General features: G+C 47.4%; 2 protein-coding genes across 5 annotated transcripts in view; one reads left to right on the top strand and one right to left on the bottom strand.

The window, feature by feature from the left end:
• Positions 1-1,008: 1,008 nt before the first annotated feature.
• Positions 1,009-1,710, bottom strand: MRPL41 (mitochondrial ribosomal protein L41). Its single transcript, XM_062011779.1, has one exon. The coding sequence runs from the start codon at positions 1,554-1,556 to the stop codon at positions 1,149-1,151; it is 408 nt and encodes a 135-aa protein (XP_061867763.1). The 5' UTR covers positions 1,557-1,710; the 3' UTR covers positions 1,009-1,148.
• A 137-nt stretch (positions 1,711-1,847) lies between these two features.
• PNPLA7 (patatin like phospholipase domain containing 7) overlaps positions 1,848-19,986 on the top strand; it is a 143,465-nt gene continuing 125,326 nt past the window's right edge. For all 4 annotated transcript variants that reach the window (XM_062011637.1, XM_062011638.1, XM_062011639.1 and 1 more), the window contains exons 1-9: positions 1,848-2,208; positions 2,678-2,712; positions 5,924-5,989; positions 6,330-6,414; positions 7,038-7,120; positions 9,595-9,683; positions 10,994-11,134; positions 12,452-12,611; positions 13,579-13,659. In XM_062011637.1, the coding sequence (XP_061867621.1) occupies positions 2,680-2,712; positions 5,924-5,989; positions 6,330-6,414; positions 7,038-7,120; positions 9,595-9,683; positions 10,994-11,134; positions 12,452-12,611; positions 13,579-13,659 (738 nt within the window). In that variant the 5' untranslated portion in view covers positions 1,848-2,208; positions 2,678-2,679. The remainder of the gene's footprint in view (positions 2,209-2,677; positions 2,713-5,923; positions 5,990-6,329; positions 6,415-7,037; positions 7,121-9,594; positions 9,684-10,993; positions 11,135-12,451; positions 12,612-13,578; positions 13,660-19,986) is intronic.

The raw sequence follows: 19,986 nt of genomic DNA on the forward strand, positions 1-19,986 counted from the left end.
TCCACAGTCAGCTGAGACCACGGGGTGAAGCCTCAAGGCACCTGCAGAAACAACCCCTCTGTATGACACCCTCATCCTGCTGAGCTGAGAAACACATGAATAATACATCCTGGGCTTCATGAATCAGAAACCCAGCACCTTCCCTCACCCCTTCTGGGGCTGGGGGTGGTTCCTGGACCCTGCCTGGGGTCTGTGCTCACAGCTCCTCCCTTGTCTGCTTACTGGGCCTGCAGCACTAGGAAAGGGGACACAGCACAGTGCTTACCCCTCACCCCAACCCTGTCCAGCCCCTCAAAACATCCAGTTTTTGAACAACACTTTAATAGAGCAAGAGGAAATGGCCTCAAGTTGCACCAGGGGAGGTTCAAGCTGGATGTGAGGAGGAATTTCTTTGCTGCCAGGGCTGTCAGGCATTGGAAGGGGCTGCTCAGGGAGGTGCTGGACTCACTGGGCTGGAACCATCTTGCAACTTAAAGCAGCTGGAACAGATCTTAAATGCACTTTATGATTTACTCCAAAAGTGTGGTTTTAAGGCTTGGGGAAGTCTGAAAAAAGGTGGCATCCACTATAAGCTACAGTTCTTCACTCAGGGAGAGGATTAATGGCTGTGGTTTTGCCTGCTGTTGGCACTCCTGGTTCAGCAGAGCCCCTCACAGTGCTGAGGGAGCCCCATGGAAGCAGCCCTGCTGTGGGGCAGCTCTGGCCAGACCACGCTGGGGTGTTGTGGCCACCTGCCCTGCAGGGAAATGCATGGGACTCACCCAAGGAGATAAGACTCATCCTCTCTTCTTCACAAAGACAGGAATCCCTTCCCAGAAGGAAGGAGTGATGTTTCAGCAGCCTGGAGAGAAGCTGCCTCCTGCCAATTAGCAGCACGTGGTTACTCAGCTCTCGTGTGACAGCAGCACACCCGCACGCACAGAGCAAGGCACAAAGAACGCCTTCCTTCCCTCACAGAGGGGAAATGAACAACCAGCTTCCCAACAGCAACTTAAACCAGACATTGCAGAGAGACAAAGCAGAAGGATTTACTTTTAATAGCCAGCCACAGAATGTGTCCCATCTTTGGAGGGGCAGGTGGTGCCTCAGCACGGCGATGCTCGGCCCCAGGCATTGCAGACACGGCCCGGCCCCGCCGCCGCTGCTCCCTACCGCACGTAGTTCTTGGGGAAGAGCTGGAAGAGCTTGCCCTCCTGCGTCGGCTCGAAGCCGTACTTCTCCAGGTTGTTGGGGTCGAAAGTGCCGTTCTCCACGTCCTTCTTGATGTGCGGGGCCACCACCTCGCTGAACAGCAGCTTGGCCGTCATGGGCTCCTCGGAGCCCTCGGGGGCGCGGTACGACACGTAAGGCTTGAGCTTGAACCCCTGCAGGTCGGGGACGACGAACTCGGGCACCATCTCCTTGATGAGGATGAACTTCTTGTTGGAGGTCTGCACGCCCAGCTGCTTGGCCCCTCGGCCCTTGTTGTAGCTGCGGGGGCCGCGCTTGCTGGTGAACGGGGACATGCGGTCGGCGCCCCGCACCAGCCCACGGGCCAGCTCGGTCAGCAGCCCCATGCCGGGGGCCGAGAGAGGCTGAGGGGGGCTGAGGGCGCCTGAGAGGAGGCTGAGAGTGGCTGAGGAGAAGCTGAGGGCGCCTGAGGGGGTGCGCGAGCCTCCTGAGGGCGGGCTGAGTGCTCCCGGCGACCCGCCGCACACGCCAACACCGCCCGCTCCCATTGGCCGAACCAGCGTCGGCCAATCCGCAGCGGCCATCCTAACCAGCGCCGAGCGCGGGCCATTCGGCGCAGGGGTAGGGACTTCGCCCACCAATCAGCAGCGAGGAGCCCGGGCCGTGGGCGGGGCCTGGCGCTGCCCCTCAGCAGCGGGTGCGGGCTCCCTCCGCCCCCGGCCCGCGCCGCTCGCCTTTGCCCCGGCCCGGCCGGCACCGGCGGCGCCTGAGGGAGGCTCGGCCCGGCCCGGCCCGGCCCGGCTCGGCTCGGCTCGGCTCGGCTCGGCTCGGCTGACCGACCCCGGGGCTCACTGGGGGTCTGTGCAGCAGCCCGGGCGCTGCCGCTGCCCCGCGGGAGGTTGTTGTTTAACACCCGTTTGCGGTTCGTTTGAAGCTTTGGGCAGGGGCAGAGGGCGGCCCGGGCTCCGTTCTGACCCGCCGGCGGGGCCGCGGCTTCTCCCCGCTAGGGGGTTTTTCCCCCCCGGGAAATAGGCGTCGGTAAGTGTCCCCTCGGCAGGACGGGACCGTGGCAGTGTGTCCCGTGGCTCTCTGCTCGCCGCCGGGCCGGGAGCGTTCAGCGTTCCGTGTCCTCGGGGAGGGGGCGCGGGGGGACGCAGCCGCGCTCTGCGGCGCCTGAGGGAAGTCGTGCCGCTTCCTGGGGGACTAAGGGAGCTGTCATGGGCTGCTCTGCTTTTCCTTGGGAGACCCACGGGGTTTTGTTGATCAACACAGAGTCAAAGGGCCAATGAAGCAAAACTCCCAGTGTTGCTCCTTGCCTTGTTCTGCCAAACTGGAAGAGCTTTGCACTGTGGAGTTACAAAGGCTTTGGGTGAGAGAGTTCATCTCTTAACTCCAAACTGGAAGAGCTTTGCACTGTGGAGTTACAAAGGCTTTGGGTGAGAGAGTTCATCTCTTAACTCAGTCTTCTCTATTTTTTTCCCCCTGTTTGCACCTGCTGTACCCCCAGCCATGGGTGAAGGAGCTGACAACACCAGCCTTGAGGTACAGAATGCTTTGCTTTTTTTGACATATTTATTTCCTTATTGATGCTTCCAGAAGCTGAAACCTCTCTATCTGTTCTGATAACATTTAGGTGATGTGTTTAATTGCTGTGCTTTTACTCTGAAAGAACCTTTTCTGAGAAGTGTTTTGTCCTTCAAGATTGATCCTGTTTCTGTGTGTTTATGTTTTTAATGTCTATTTTATTTACCTCAAACCATTCATACTCTGCTTTGTGTCCTCAGCTGTTAGGAGAGTGAAACTATTTCAGTGTCTTTTGCTCAACAAAATGGTTTTAGCTTAAAGATGGAAGAATTGCAGAGTTCTCTGGCAGCTTGCTGCTCTTGCATTTGTTCTTAATCATAAACTCAAAACTCCTAGTCAAGGCACGTGGTGCTTTTCACAGGAACACAAGACAAGGCCTATTATAAGAAATAGTTATTCTCAGAACTAAACAATACTCACAACCTACTTGGGTGCAGTAAAAAGGTGTTTGGTGACAATTTAGTGTCTGCAGCCAAACTGTCCTGTGTGGCTCCGTGTGCACGTGGGCTGCAGGGAAGGCTGATAATGGCACCAAACTGGGGGGACTGGCTGATTCACCAGGGACTGTGCTGCCAGTCAGTGAGATCTTGACCAGCTTGAATGGGCAGAGAGAAACCTCAGGAAGTTCAACAGGGACAAGGGCAGAGTCCTGCAGCTGGGGAGGAACAACCCCCTGCAGCAGCACAGGCTGGGGGTGACCTGCTGGAGAGCAGCTCCAGGAGAGAGACCTGGCAGTGCTGGCTGATAATAAACTGCCCATGAGCAGCAACGTGCCCTCGTGGGCAAGAAGCCAACGGCAGCCTGGGGGCATCATGAGAGTGTGGGCAGCAGGGCTAGGGAGGTTCTACCATATCTGCTGAGGCCTCGTCTGGAGTCCTGTGTCCAGTGCTGGGCTCTCCAGCTGCAGAGGGACAGGGAAGTGCTGGAGAGAGGCCAGTGCAGGGCCAGCAAGATGCTGAGGGGACTGGAGCATCTTCCTTGTGAGGAAAGGCTGTGGGAGCTGGGGCTGTTCAGCCTGGAGAAGAGAAGGCTGAGGGGGGAGCTCATTAATAGTTACAAGTATCTCACTGGTGGGTGTCAGGAGGCTGGGGCAGCACTTGTTTCTGTTGTGACAGCACAAGGGCTGATGGGATGAAGCTGCAACACAAACAGTTCCACTGAAACATAAAGAAAAACTGTTTCAGTGTTTCAGTGAGGGAGCCCTGGCCCAGGCTGCCCAGGGAGGGTGTGGAGGCTCCTTCCTTGGAGCTCTTCAAGACCCAGTTGGACACGTTTCTGTGTGACCTGATCTAGGTGGGAGCTGCTTCTGCAGGGAGTTGGACTAGATCTCTACAGGTCCCTTCCGACCCCCACCATGCTGTGATTTTGATAATGTTAATTTGAAAGTCTTGCTTTTTGGTGCTGTGAAGCATCTTCTGCCCCTCCCTATGTGGATACTTTCTCCCTCTTTGCCTTTGATCACCATGTGAAGGTGTTAAACTTTCAGTAGATTTCCTTGTTCTGTGTCTGAGTGAGCTGAGGGTTAATGTCCATTCTCATAAGGAGATCCCAGTGTCACTGGGAAAAGCAGGCAGATGCTATTTATGCTAATGTACACTCTCAGCATATCGTTGTTTCTGGCAAAGTCAGGGTCTTTTCAGGATTGTTCCACGTGTGTCTTGTCCCTGAGAATTGTTTGAGGCTATGGAAGTCCCATGCAAAGCCCTTGAATTTTGGTGCTGGCTGGCACCCTCCTGAGACAGGCCCTGCAGGCTTGGGCTGATGGGAAGGCCCTGCCAAACCCATGACTTCCCCGTGACCTCACACCTCTCAGATGCCTCCCTGTAACAATCACTGCTTACACATCTCAGGTGTCTGTAGCACTTGCAGCCTGTCTGCTTCCTCTCTCTGCTTTTGAGGAAGGATGGTCAGTGCTCAAGAAGACACCCCAAGTCTGTAGTTGTCACTGGTGTTTGTGAGAAGCTTTGCAAGAACTCTTAGTTTTCCTTGGAGATCTGATTTTCTCCTTTCTCTGGTGGTTCTTCTGTATTGAGGCACAAGGGCACAGTCTGTGTGTGTGTGTGTGTGTGTTTTATTCTGCTGCTCATTAATTTGTTCCTTCTCCCTGTGTCCCAGCAATGTGACTGTCCACTGGCAACTACTATTTTTGATGTTATTTGAGATGATCCAGGCAGGAGCACAACTCTGCCATGTCCCTGACATTATCAAGGAGTAAATAAATGAAGTGATTACAATAGATTTAAACCAGGAGCTCGCTGTGTTTTACCAGAATGTGTTGGATTTGTTGCTTAGAAATGTTCAGCTTTTCTTTAAGTCTTTGTGACTTCTCCCTGCAATCCCATTCATAACAGCCTGATAACAGTAGTGGTGGAGTTGGTGTGACTCATGTTGGGAAAACAAATTGTTGAAAGCAAACCTGGGAAGGCAAACTGCAGACAGCAATCCATTCGAGGTGCCTGGTCAGGGAGGAGTTTTATTTGCACCGTAGAACTGGAAGGAGTTTCATGAGACAGACTTAGTTTGATGACTCTCAGTGTGCACTTTGTCCTCTCGGTGGCAAAGCTAAATTAAAGGGTCACCCAGATCTGAAACTGAGGGCAAAAACTGAGAGCAGAGCTACCTGTACTATATAAGATACAAGTACTTGTAAGGTTCAAGACTTACAGGGGGCCACATCTCATGATACTCAGTTTGGTTCCTGCTTGTTCCTATCACTTGGTTGGCTTTTTTCTCCCTGATGTGCTAAGTTTTGAGCTGACATTTGTGAGACTACTGCAGAGCTCCTAGGGCAGTATACCCCAGCTTAGAGCTTTTGCTCATGTGCATAGTTTCTTTTTAGGATGAATTTTATCTGCTCTTTTACAACTTTTCTCTTTTTCAAAGTCCTTTACATTCAGTTCTCATCCTTGTTGCTATCAATAACATAGAATCATCCAAATAAGTGATCTTTGACCCTGGTATAGGATTATTTAGGAGTGCATTAAACAGCCCACTGATGGCCCCTCTCTACTGAATGCCTTGTGTTTGCAAAGTGGGCTACACTTGAAAGAAAGGTGTTAGAAAACAAGACTCCACTTGTGTTGTATGTGTGAGACCAGGCACTGAGATGGTTTTATGGAGGCTTTTTGCCTATTATAGGAAACTAATTTCACCTTCTTTTTGGTGCTAGGCTCTGTCACCAGCCGAGGGAACCCCGATCCTTCAGTTTGTAGAAGACAGGCTACAGACTACTATGGTAATGTACAGCTTTAATCCACTGGATGAAAGATGATGTGTGTGTAAATAGTGTGTAGCTTCTCCTAAGTTCTAGGAGCTCAGCTAAGTCACAATCTGAGTGTTTTTCTTTGCTGTTGCTATGCATGAGGCAGGAATTAATTCCTATTATTTCATCTCAAGACACTGATGTAGTTTAATCTTGCATGTGGGAGGTTGTAATTAAAAGCAAAGTATTTATGAATGTGTTTGACTTGTAGACATCTTAGTGAGCTGAGTGTTCTTCAGCCTTCCAAAAAGTACTTGGTAACTTCTGAGCTTGAAAGTTATTAACTCCTTTCCCCTCTGAATTCCTCTCCCAGCTGACTGGAATTGCCATTGGAGCTGCAGTTGCCTTACTGCTCATAGCAGTTGTGTTTGTCGTTTACAGAAGAGTGAGACAATCTAGTAAGTACTTTATAACTAGATATGGTTTAAAAACCACTTTCCTGTGCTATCTTCAGTATTTTTCTCATGTGGTAGATTCCATGCTGATTTGTAACAATGAGTTGCTGTGAAGGTAGTGGTTCTTGCAGGAAACAGCTTTAGAAGGATGAAGAAGTTGTGGTGATTCACTTGCCCACTCAGAGTTCATAGCTGTCATGGGTGAGATGCTAGAGGTGTTTGTTTCTCTGGTGTGTGATAGCCTTACTGTGGGTTGGCATGCAAATAATTTCAGCCCTGCTGCAATTTCACTGTTACAGCAATGAGAAACGGATGAACTCGAGATTTCCTCTGTGAGACTGGAATTACCTGATCCTTACATCTGTTTAGTGAGCTGTTTTATCTCCTCTGGTGATTATGTAGAGCCTCAAGCCAACTCTTCCTTAGTCTGGCTTGGCTGACCAGAGCTGGATAATGAGGGATGTTGCATTGGTTTGATTTCCAAGTGCTGGCCACAGGAGCTTGCTGCTCACTGGCCAGGAGCCACAGCTGTTATGGAGGTACCAAAACTGACAACCTGTGCTGAGTTCTCTTGCCCTTAGCATGGAGCTGCAAGGGGTTGCTGATGTGATGCTGCTCTCTTTCAGGACAACTTCAGCCACATGTACCTCAGTACAGGTTTCGCAAGAGAGACAAAGTGATGTTCTATGGACGGAAGATCATGAGGAAAGTGAGTGCATCTGGCAAGGTGGGAGGGAAGGGAGGAGTCAAATCTGATCTGGGAGGTGGTGTAAACTTTGCAGTACTCAGCCTGGCCCAGGGCCTTCAAGCTATAAAATTCCACTGGGATTTTGGGGGTGTTTCAGAACTTCTGAACTGCTGAAGCAACAGCTTCTCTTTCTGGCTAGACCTGACCTTGTTCAAAAACGTTTGCAGACAGTGAGGGCAGTGATAAATCAATGAATCTCTCTCTCCTCTGTGGAGCTGATGATTATTTAAATATCTGTAGCAGTCTGTAATCAGTATTTAGGTTTATATTCAAGATACTCAGTGCCCATATTCAGGTTTGTCCTTGTCAGACAATGCCTTCCAGTACTGCTATCACACCCGAAGCTCTTTCTCATCTGAGTCAGACTTACCCTTCTGCTGCCTGCCTGTGAGAGCACCAAGCACTCCAGTGTATTAGCCCTTCTTGTACTCAGTTGCAATTAAGACTTGTCAAGCTGTCCCATTAGAGACTATTCAAGAGGGATTTGTCTCAAGATTGACCTCTTTGTTTTGGATTGTCACAAGGAGTACCACCTGTGTCCTCTAGTTCTTGTCCTGAGTTCCTGTCCGTTCTGGAAGGTCTCCTCAAGAATTCCCCATCAGTTGTGAATCTGTTTCTGCATCAGTTGGTTAAATCCTTCATGGCTTTGGCTGCATTTTGTTTGTTTGTTTCATTTTGCAAATGGCTTTTCTTGAGAAATTGCAGCAGAAAGGCTTGAGGAGAGCTGGAGACAGACATGTCCTTTAATGGACTAGGTTAATCCTAGTAGGTATGCTGGGAGCTCAGCACAGGTTGCCTGGATTTAATTCAACTGAGGAGATGATTCTTCCTGTTTTCCTCCTCACAATACATGCATCCTTTAAAACTACTTAGTGTATGCAGAATGCAGAATTGATTGGGGTTTTTTAGGTGTGTTTTTTGATTGCTTTCTGTCAGGATCACCATGCTCAAAGGAACTCCCCTTTCAAAGGTGTCAGCAGTGGCTGTGTCAGTGCAGAGGTTTTGCATTTGGTTTTGTTACAAGCCTGTGAAATAGATCTTAGAGGTCAAGGTGTCTTCCTTACTCAACACTTCCATACCAAAACTTATGTAGCAGCTCCTTGGACTTCCATGTGCAGTTTTAGTGTGGATGTTGCTGTTGATAAAGCCTGGCTTTGGAAAGCTGCTGCTGACTCAGGTGGGGACTCTGACCCCTTTTCAGAGTCACAAATGTTTATTGTGACACAAAAGGTTAGTGAAGGAAAGAGGCTCTTCTTTCCTCATGGCTGAGGGAGGATCCTACCTGTGCCCAGTGGGATAACCTGCTCCAGGCTAGGTATACACTCACACTGCCAGGGCACTGAAAGCTGGTATCTGGTGAAATAAGGTAGAGGTAGTAACTTTGCTTTGTTAGTCACTGGGTGCTGAGGAACACTTCCTCTTATGAGCTGCCATGCACGCTGCTGAACTGTGTTGAGGTGAATCCAAACACTTGGACTTAATTAGACACTGTGCTGGTTTTAATATCTGTAACTCTGCTTCATTGTGGAGGGAGGAGATTGCTCCCTGAACCTTGCTTTTGCGTGGCAGATGAGCCTTTACAAGGAACTTGGCCAAAAAAATATCTCAATGAAAGGAAATTGTGTGTGTTGACAGCAGCTGAATCATTTTAATAGTCTGTAATGCAGCAGTTTCTATGTAACACACGTAATTAAAGAGTGCTCAGAATTCCACATGGTCAAATCATTTCAGGTAGTTTTTAGTTTGGGCTTTTAGACCTTGCTTTTTTAGTTTTTATTCCTGAATAAGGAATAAAAGATCTGACTTTCACAAAGGAAAATAAAGAAGAGCTCCTCCAAAGTAATTACAGATTCCTTTTGTGAGAGAAACTGTTTTTCCTGAGATTCAACTCGGGGAACTGAACGGAGAATTCGGGAAATGAACGGAGTAATGTTCTGACAGGAACTAGTGCGGGATTTTCATGGTCTTGCAGTTACGACATTTCTCCAGGAGGTGGCCCTTGGTGACTGCTAAACCCAATAAAAGCCCGGCTGCATCTCTGCTGTGCTGTCTGCCACCAGCTCAAGAGCGAACGCGGCTCTGTCGGCATCACAGACTGCTGTAGGAGTTCTGGAGCTTTAGCTATTGCTCTATCTGCTTGCTGTTGAGTGTTCCTGAGTGAGAACTGTACAGCTAAGGAGTTTTTCCATCTACCATCCATCACCACTCTAGTAGTTGTTTATTAAAATCAGAGTATAATCCACCTGTTTTCTAGAGAGAAAGTGATCCTGGAGTAGGTGTTGCCATCCAAGATCTTACATGAGCGCTTCACTCTGCTTTCATACGAATGACTTGGTAGCTGAGTTGGAGCCTTTGCAGGGTTGGAACTAGTGGGTTGGTTTTGTGGTCTGTTCTGGTTTTTAATAGATGTCTTTGTTTTCATTGTTTCCTCCTAGGTTACCACTCTCCCCAACTCGCTGGTTGGGAACACTGTGCCTCGCCAGAGGATGCGGAAGCGGGCGAAAGTTTTATCTTTGGCTAAAAGGTACTAAAAGGCTTTTGGGAAGGGGAAAAATCATACCTTGGAGGCTGGTTTTGTGCATTATTTTGGTGTTGTGTTGTGGAACCTGTCCCTAGCACAAGCACTTTTCTGTAGCTGCTGTTTCACAGAATGGTTTCAGCTGGCAGAGCCCTTTCAGCCCATGGAGTGCAGCCTCTGTCCCAGCCCCATCACCCACCAGCCCATTGCCCTCAGGGCAACACCCACCTGGCTCTGAAACCCCTCCAGGGACAGTGACTCCAGCAGCTCCCTTGGGCAGCCCCTTCCAATGCCTGACAGCCCTGGCAGCAGAGAAATTCCTCCTCACATCCAGCCTCAACCTCCCCTGGAGCAACCTGAGGCCATTTCCTCTTGTTCTAATGCTTGTTGCTGGGGAGAACAGACCCACCCCCACCTGGCTCCAGCTTCCTTTCAGGTAGTTGTAGAGAGTGAGAAGGTCTCCCCTGAGCCTTCTTTTCTCCAGGCTCAACAGCCCCAGATCCCTCAAGCCCTTCCTCACATGAGATGTGCTCCAAACCCTTTCCTGGTTTGGTAGCCCAGCTCTGGATCCTCTCCAGCACCTCCATGTCCTTCTTGGAGAGAGGAGCCCAAAACTGGACACAGGATTTAAGGTGCAGCCTCACCAAAGTCAAGTACAGGGGAATGATCAGCTCCCTGCTCCTGCTGACAATGCTGTTCCTGATCCAGGCCAGGATGCCCTTGGCCTTCTTGCCCACCTGGGCACGCTGATGGCTTCTGTTCAGCCACTTTCAATCCACACTGGCAGGTCCCTCTGTTCCTGGCAGCTTTCCAGCCACTCCTCCCCAGGCCTGTAGCACTGCTGGGGGTTGTTGTGGCCCAAGGGCAGGACCCAACACTTGGCCTTATTGAAACTCATGGCCTTGGCCCAGCCATCCAGCCTGTCTGGATCTCTGTAGAGCTTCCCTACGCTCAAGCAGATCCACACTTCCACCCAGCTTGGTGCCATCTGCAAACTTATTCAGGTTGCACTCTATCCCCTTATCCAGATGGTTAATAAAGATGTTAAACAGGAGTGTCCCCAGCACTGAGCCCTTTTCCTGTCAGCTGCACATCACTGTGGTGTTTAGCTGGGGAGTTGTTGATGCAGGCAACATCATCTCTACTTTTGCTGAGGAGAGGCAGGAGGGTGGAACATTGCTGATTCATTGACTGCATGATGTGTAAGTTGGCATGGTGTGCAGTTGCACTGCAGCCAGCCTCTGGGGTCAGTATACAGCCCATACATAGGACAAATGAGATTCCCTGAACTTTCCAACTTGTGTTTTCCTTTGTAGGATTCTACGTATTAAGAAGGAATGTCCAACTCTGCAGCCAAAAGAACCACCTCCCTCTTTGCTGGAGGCAGATCTGACTGAATTTGATGTAAAGAACTCCCATTTGCCATCAGAGGTCTTATACATGCTTAAAAACGTGAGGTAAGGTTCAATGGGAGGAGAAGTCTGTGTTTTGGCTTTGGTGGATGTTTGGTGATCTGTATGTTTGGCAATTTGTGGCAAGGCTTAAATTTTATTACTGCCTCATCAGAATCTTTAAGCAATTGACTGAAAATTCATCTGAGTATGAGGAGAAAGATGAATGACTTTTAACTTTCTGGAAATGTTAAGAAAATAGTTGAGGGTGTTTTCAAGTGGAAAAAAAAAGGACATAGATTATTGGCCTAAATTTGAGGATAGTGGGAGTAAAGTTGTTCCAACATGGACACATTTCTGTTAGAGCATTTAAAAGATTCCCTTTAGACTATATCAGCCCATTTGCTGGTACAGAAAAGCATCATAATTGGTAAATGTTAATTGGATCCTGTATTGACAGCTCTCTAAACTGCAGAATGTTGTATTTCTCTGGCTAAAAAGGTTGCAAATGGAATCAAAGGGAACTTAATCCCCACAGCTCTTTGGTGGGTTGAGAAGAAGGGATGCTCTTTGTGCCTGTTAAGCAAGGGGATGGATTTTGCTGACATAGCACAGAGGATGAGATCTTCTGATCTTTAATTTTGGTTTTATTTGTGTATGTTCATTTTTCTCTCAATCGTGATATAATTTAGTCCCAAAGGTCATACATACTCTAATAAAATCTCTACTTAAGTTATCTGAACACTCTGCTGTGTAATTGTGATCTCCCATGGCTAATTGATGTTGCAGAAGGATTTGACTGATTGATTCTGTTAAATGGAGCTGTGTGCAGGCCCCTTCTGGTGTTTAAGCCATGTATTTCTGTATGCCTGATAGTGACTGGCTGGGTTCAGCATCAAAGGAATCCAGTTGCATGTTACCTGCAGGAGATGGAATATTGCAAACTAACTAGTTCCCTTTGTACATGAGTATTGCTCATGTGTTCTGGTTACATGGACAGGGCAGCTGCACAAAAGGGCAACTTCCACCAGGGGCAACTTCTCTCATGCAATGCCTGACTCTAGCAGGTTTTTATATTGCTTCCCCTTCACAAGCCATGCTGGTGTTTGCTTGAGGAAGGCTGGATTTATTTCCTTCTGAGCCTGCTGGCATTGTTAAGAGTGCTGCTAAAGGAACTCCAGTATTTCCTGTTTTCAGTGTTTCACAGTGCTCTTGCACTTCTGTCCTGGAGTTCTGCTCCCTCTGCCGTGCTGCTGGACTGCCATGCAACAACTAGCTCTGGACTTCCTTTTCCCTTTATGCCTGGGGGCTTTGCTGATGTAGGAGGGATTTTCCAAGGGCAGTGTTAATTTTAAGCTTCCCTTTGTATTTTCTTTCCTGCAGGGTCCTCGGCCACTTTGAGAAACCTCTTTTCCTGGAGCTGTGCAAGCACATGTTTTTTGTGCAATTGCATGAAGGCGAATACATCTTTCGTCCTGGACAGCTGGATAACAGCATCTATGTTGTGCAGGATGGCAGGCTGGAAGTTTGCATTCAAGAAAGTGTAAGAATAAATTGATCTGTGTTTCTTGAGAGAAATCTGTTGGCATGAGTCATTAAGCATTGATTCAACTTTGACGTTTGAATCCTAGAGGTTCAGAAAGGATTACTTGCAACCCTTCAGGGCCATGATGTTTGTAAAGATCAAGGTTTTGATCTATGGTCCTCTGTGTATCAGCAAAACATGATGCTGATGAGGTGTTCTGAAGTGTCCTTGCATACCCTAGTTGCATAGTTATTGAGGGAGGACAGGGGTGCAAGGTGGGCCCTGCATATTGTTGGAAACATCCTCCTTTTGGAGGGTAGCTACATAAACCAGTTTGGTGGACAGAGCAGGAGAGACCAAGTACACTCCACTCTGTGATATTCTAATGTGGTGGTTAATAGGTTTGCCTGGAAGATCCAGATTCACTTATGAGTAGACAGAGAAAAGAAATGATGGCCTGTTTTATGGGCAAGTCTTTAAATGCTGACTGCTTGCTAGCTCTTGTGACCTCTTCTGCCAATGCAGAGGGGTTTTTTTCTCCCTGACTGAACTCTGAGTTCAGCTTTAACATGGGAGCAGTTTTCTGACAGCTGAAAATGGGGAGCTTTGTGTTTGTAAATCAGCTCAAATTTGCTGATTTCTGTATATTTTTATGTTTTGCTGGTCTTTGCTTTGTACTACCTCTTCACCTGTAAGCCCTCAACCAGTCGTGTCTTGGAGTGAAGTCACATCTCCCCTAGACAAAACTAGCTTTTCATTTCTTTTATAACTTTGAGAATGATGGTTTAAAGCTTTGGTGGTTTGAATTGGCACACTTCCATCAGAGCAGAGAAAACAAGCATCCAAGTTTTAATGGGAGAGCATTTCTTTTAGGGCTGCTCAAAATATCTGGGAGAAGGAGAGCATACTGAGCTTTCTGAAATGCTCCATATATGTCAAATACAACACTGTGAGCCTGTAGTGATCTTCTATCCTACACTTACAGGATGGAACAGAAGTGGTGGTTAAGGAGGTGCTGGCAGGAGACAGTGTCCACAGCCTTCTCAGCATTCTTGATGTTATCACGGTAAGTTCTTGAAGGGGCAGCTTTTCTTGCTGTGCTGCTTTACATCACAGAGCCTATTGGGGGAAGCAGGCTTTGAGTCTTGATAGGAAAGAATCAGAATGAAAAATGTTCCTTTGACCAATTCTTTTCTTCTCCCAGGCTGTAAACTTAGCTGTGCTGGCATGTGTGAAAGGTGTGTGCTTGACAGTGTAACACTGGCTTTTTCTCATATGCAGTAGGAGTGGAATTGTTCTTTTATGTCTGGAAAACTGAGGTAGAGTTGGATTTTTCTCAAGGTTACAAAGCAGTCAGGAGGAGGACCAGGTTAAGACCCAGAAGTCTAAGCCTTGACACTGTGTTGCTTACTGAATTTATGTTTATTTAATCTAATGAAAACTGTCAGTTGTTATTACTGTAATTATCCTGTGGAACCAGTTGATGGGTTTAATATCTTCTTAATATGTTAATGTTGCTGGGGACCATCTGAAGGTTGTGCTCTTTGGCAGGCAACAAGATGAGCTGAGTGCTAGCTGGTCACATTTATTGCACAAATTGGTGGTGTGGATTTTTGTTTCAGTTGGAATTACAGTGGTGACTTTGCTGAAATTGTCACAGTGCATCTGAATTCACCATCTTTGATAATACATAAGCACTTGAAGTGCTTACTTGTGAGACAGTTGGGAGGATAAAGATAATCTAATCAATAAGTTGTTTCTGTTTGACCTTGTACCACGTTTCTCTCGTGCCTGGCTGTCCCTTTTCATTAAAAGGCACTGTTACTCTGTGTGGAAGGAGTTTGAATGATTCTGTGAAGCTTCTTTGCCACTTACAGATGGGAACATACATCTGTATCTAAATAATTTCCATAAAACCTATTGAAAGTCACGAGTTTTAAGCTTGGTCACACTGTCTTCTGTAAGAAAGTAATGACATATGAATCATTTGGACTGTACAAGCCTAATTCTTGTTGTCAAATCCATATTAATAGCAGACTTAGAGATACCTTTGTCCTTGTTACCTCCACCAGTACATTTTCTTAAAGACAATATTGTACAGGGCAGGACCACTGCATGGGAACATGAATCCCAGTGGTGTTCTTGTCCTATATACTTTTTGAACAAACAAGAATGAATTCTTCTCGTGTAGCAGCTGTGGTGAAGGGTTTTATTGGTCTTTGGTTTTTGTTGTTTTAATTATGATTCTATCATTTTTTTCCCTCTTTCTCCTTTAGTTATACTGGTGGTAAATCAGAAAATAAGCCATTAACACTGTGTTGAAAAGCCTCATCAGCTCAAATCCAAAACCCAATACACAATACCCAAAACCTTGCAGTTCTTCTGTGCTTTACTGGAGTGACTTGTCCCCATTTATTTCTGTAATTCTCTATTCTCTTGTTTCCCAGCTTTGTGAACTAGTTCTTTTATTCCTGTTTTTCCTCTTCCTTATGCCCCTTGCTGACTTTTTAGGTATGGGAGTAGTAGGAAAATGGGCAAGGAGAAGGTAGCATTGAGCAAAGCAGAGGAGACTTCTCAGTGGCATTACAAATGAATGAGTGAGTCGTGGAACTTTCTGCAGATACCATTAACCTTAATCAGGTTTCACTGAGCCACCAAATGCATGAGTCTGACATGAGGGAAGAAATGAATTCAGAGAGAATTTCAGTTGTCTGTGCTGAATTTGTACTTCCTTTGGCTGATTTTGTCACACATGATGTCAGGCTGGTCTCCCACTTGGTTGAGAGACGTGCAGGAAAGTTGAGGTAACTGCAAGAAGTGGAGACCTCCCTTTTTGTTGGATCTAAGAAAGGTCACACGAGAGGTACTTTTCTAATTTAACTCTCCAGTGTTTTAAATGGAAAGGTCCCTGTAGATCTACCAAATATGGAAGTGGACATAAGGGACTTGTGCTGCATTACATGTATTCTGAGAGCAGACTAATGCTGCTTTCTCAAAACTCAGAAGGAGCAGCTGGAAGCTTTTGGGGCTGTGGTAGTTTGAGCCTGGCTGGATGCCAGGTGCCCACCACACCGCTTTACCCCCCACCTCCTCAGCAAGCCAGGGAAGGGGAGAAAATAAGATGGGAATCTCGTGGGTTGAGATAAAAGCAGTTTAATAAATAAGCAGCAAAGCCGCGCGCGCGGGAAGCAAAGCAGAAGCAGATAAGCTGTTACTCTCTACTTCCCATCAGCAGCGATGTCCGGCCACCTCCCGAGAAGCAGGGCTGCGGTACGCGTAGCGGTTGCTTTGGGAAGGCCAGAAATGAATCTCGCCTCCTCTTCCTGCTCCTTTTCCCCAGTTTATATTCCTGAGCTGACGTCATATGGTATGGAATATCTCCTTGGTCAGCCTGGGTCAGCTGTCCTGGCCATAGTCCCTCCCAAGATCATGCCCACTCACAGCTATTGGTGAAGGTGGGGGAAGGAATGCTGGAGGGACAGCCCCGATGTTGTGCAAGCGGTAGTCATAATATTGATATCAACAGTAAGCACAGCACTGCAGGAGCTGCTGTGGAAAATCACTACCGTCCCAGACCCACTACAGTCTCCACCCCTTATTCCATACCATTTATGTCATGCTCAGACAAACCATCTTAACAATCCATATACATTCTTATATACTCTCATTAACCAGTACCCCCACTCTTCAACAGACAAACATCATTCTTATATTCCCTCTTTTGTTTTGGCAGCCACTCTGCTGACAGCCCTCTTGGGCGGTCCTTTTCTAACAGCTGCCTTCCCCCTTAGTTCACGTACACGCGCTTCTAGCTTAAAAGTGGGTTCACCATCCCACTTCCTCATATCCTCTCCTTGGCCACGCAAAAAGAGCCAGAGTTCGTTTCGCGGTGTACTCCTGCGTCTGGGACTTCCCTTTCCCCTGGTCGGGACAGTGGATGACTGAATTCTTGAGGCAGATCTAACAATCAGGCCATCATCCCACACTGATGAGGAGGTGCAGAGGCTCTCTTCATAGTTCTGTAACCAAGAAGATACCCTCTCCACTGTTGGTATGTCCATGTCTGGATGATACACCATTGCCAGGATATTAGAATATGTAGCTGGGGCACTCTGGATCACTTTTCTCAACATGGCCCGTGTACACTGGACATCGTCTGGATCTGTGGAGGCCTCGACATTATCCAGATCACCATAGATGACTTCCAACACAGCTAATTCCCTTAGATATTGGATCCCTTCATCAGCTCTAGTCCACTTTCCTCGGGCATTTACAAGGTCTTCCTTGAATGGGTATCTTGCCCGTACACTTGAGAGGAGTCGTTTCCAGAGACTACAAACTGAGGTTTTCTTTCCAATGCCTTTATCAATTCCCCGGTCCCTAGCAAGAGATCCTAGCTGTTGGGCTTCTCTGCCTTCCAATTGTTGACTGTCAGCCCCGTTATCCCAGCATCGGAGCAGCCAGGCACCAATCCGCTCACCTGGCTGGCGACTGTAATCTTTTCGCATATCTCTAAGTTCTGTTGAGGTGAGGGACCGAGTAGTTTCCATTTCCTTTTCGATTTCTCTCACTTCTCCTGATCTCCTTACCGAAGGACCAGTTTCTTCTTCTAGCCTTTCCTCTTCCTCCTCGTCTGCCCTTACTAATCGATGATATGGACTTGACCTCCTTATCCACTGCTTCTTTTTCACTACTGGGGCAACCACTGTGGTTGTTGTTTGGTTCCCTGACTCAACCATGGTAGTCTCAGGTATAGTTTGAATTTCCACCTCGGCCATAGTTCTCTGAGAGGGCTGGACTGCAACTGACTCAACTATGTTGGTCTCAGGTATAGTTTGAATTTCCACCTCGGCCATAGTTCTCTGAGAGGGCTGGACTGCGACTGACTCAACTATGTTGGTCTCAGGTACCGTTTGAGTTTCCATTTCAATTACAGTTCTCTGAGAGGACTGGAATGCAGCTCGGTAGGCAGAGGCTAGGCCCCAGTATAATGCCTGAACCTGATGGGCCTCATTAGGGTAGGTAAGACACCCTTCTATCAGGTAGCGTGTCAGTAAAGCAGGGTTTTTTATCTGTTCAGATGTAAAATCCCAGATTACAGGAGGTGATAACCGTCCTAGGAATTTGCCTAAATTCATCCACATACCCTGCCACCCAGGGACTGGCCGCTTCAGGGGGCATTTTAACATGTTTCCATCGCAAATTTGTACTCTCTGATACCCAGATGACTCCAGATTCCACAAGATATATAATATACCAACCATGTTAATTAGTAATATTAAAACTCTCGTATAAGGGTGACTAAGGACCTGGGAAGTCTGTGTAACAGAATTGTCTAGATCAGTCCGAGCTGAGGAGAAAGAGGTGCTTTGCCCCATGGCCTCCACAAGATAGCTCCCACAGCACACTAAATTCATCAGTAACAGAATGAGACTTGCTATTATTATTTGGGCCATCATGTTCCCAGGCCCTTTCATCCTCTTCACAAAATTATATAGCCAGCTTAGCAAAGCTATTAAGGTTAAAGCACAGCCGAGAGTCAATGTTAGGAGCATCATGTTCCCAAACATTAGAAAGTGTAAGATAAGCTGCATAACAGCAAGGCTCCGTGACCAGCACAGGAACCTTGCTCTCATTGGTTTACTGTAATTGCAATGCAGTTAATGTAAATCTGCTATTATCTCGCCCCACGTTGGGCGCCAAAAGGGCTGTGGTAGTTTGAGCCTGGCTGGATGCCAGGTGCCCACCACACCGCTTTACCCCCCACCTCCTCAGCAAGCCAGGGAAGGGGAGAAAATAAGATGGGAATCTCGTGGGTTGAGATAAAAGCAGTTTAATAAATAAGCAGCAAAGCCGCGCGCGCGGGAAGCAAAGCAGAAGCAGATAAGCTGTTACTCTCTACTTCCCATCAGCAGCGATGTCCGGCCACCTCCCGAGAAGCAGGGCTGCGGTACGCGTAGCGGTTGCTTTGGGAAGGCCAGAAATGAATCTCGCCTCCTCTTCCTGCTCCTTTTCCCCAGTTTATATTCCTGAGCTGACGTCATATGGTATGGAATATCTCCTTGGTCAGCCTGGGTCAGCTGTCCTGGCCATAGTCCCTCCCAAGATCATGCCCACTCACAGCTATTGGTGAAGGTGGGGGAAGGAATGCTGGAGGGACAGCCCCGATGTTGTGCAAGCGGTAGTCATAATATTGATATCAACAGTAAGCACAGCACTGCAGGAGCTGCTGTGGAAAATCACTACCGTCCCAGACCCACTACAAGTAGATGCTTGTCCTTTCCTGGTATATTGGAACAATTCTGTGTTGTAGTTGATGTGACTCTGAACTGGTACTGCCTCAAATGCTAAAGAAGTCTCTGAACTGAGCATTGTTGATGTCCATGTGAGTGCTGTCAGAAGCTGTTGCTGAGTGCTCACTCTATCCCTATGTACAGTTAGATCTTGGGGAAGTTTTGTTCAGAGCTAAATGGGACAAACAGGATGATTGATGCTGATTGCTAGAGTGTTGGGTTTTACTCTTCTTTTGCCCTCCATGTGGAGGTGGTATTTGGAAATCTATGAGCAAGTAACATAGTTGGAGTGAAAAAGAAGAGACTGGGAGGAATATTGGTCCATTGCCACTGACTGAGGGGAAAAAATTGAAATCTGAGGATTGAAAGAAGCTGAATAAATAAGATAAATGTGAGCCTGCAGGGCTGAAGGCTGTTGAAACAGCAGAGGTCAGGGTAGATGAGGTTCTGAAGAAGCGATTGATTACTGGAAGAACATTGTGTTGCAGCAGTGTTGATGTGGTGTGAGGATGGCAGGTGGGAGTGGAGGAAGACAAAATCCAAACAATGGGAATAGGGAGAATATACCAGCTTTTGAGGTAGAAAAAGGAGTTACCTCTGCAGGTGGGAGAATGTAAGTCACCTGTGTGTCTTGAGCAGATTCCATAAGGAAATTCATTGGGATTTGGCCATTAGCAGTCATCTGGATTCAAGCACTGCTTTAGCTGTGACATTTATCACCTACAGTATTTAATTACTCCCCAGCTCTTGGAACAAGACAGAAGTAAATAGTTATCTGTGCTGAGAACAGAAAGTTCTCTGTTGAAAGAACTCCACTTCTGATTATAACTTAAACTGTTCCTTAAGACCTCAGTGTGTGATTGTAAAATAGTGTAATTTAAGCATGCTCTTCTCTGTGTGCTGCTGATTACACTGCATTTGAGAGAACTGACAATTACGGGAACATTTCCTCTTCGCCTTCCTCTGACAGCTTTTAGCATGTTCCAAACCAATTCGAGGTGGTGGTTGAGCCCTTCAAAAGCAGGCTGCTCTCACACAGGGGTTTCACAGGAAAAGAATGACTTGCTGAAAATCTGGAGGGATGGGCTGTTCTTTGGAGA

This window comes from Colius striatus, chromosome 19 (assembly GCF_028858725.1).
Source record: "Colius striatus isolate bColStr4 chromosome 19, bColStr4.1.hap1, whole genome shotgun sequence".
NCBI classification, from domain to species: domain Eukaryota; kingdom Metazoa; phylum Chordata; class Aves; order Coliiformes; family Coliidae; genus Colius; species Colius striatus.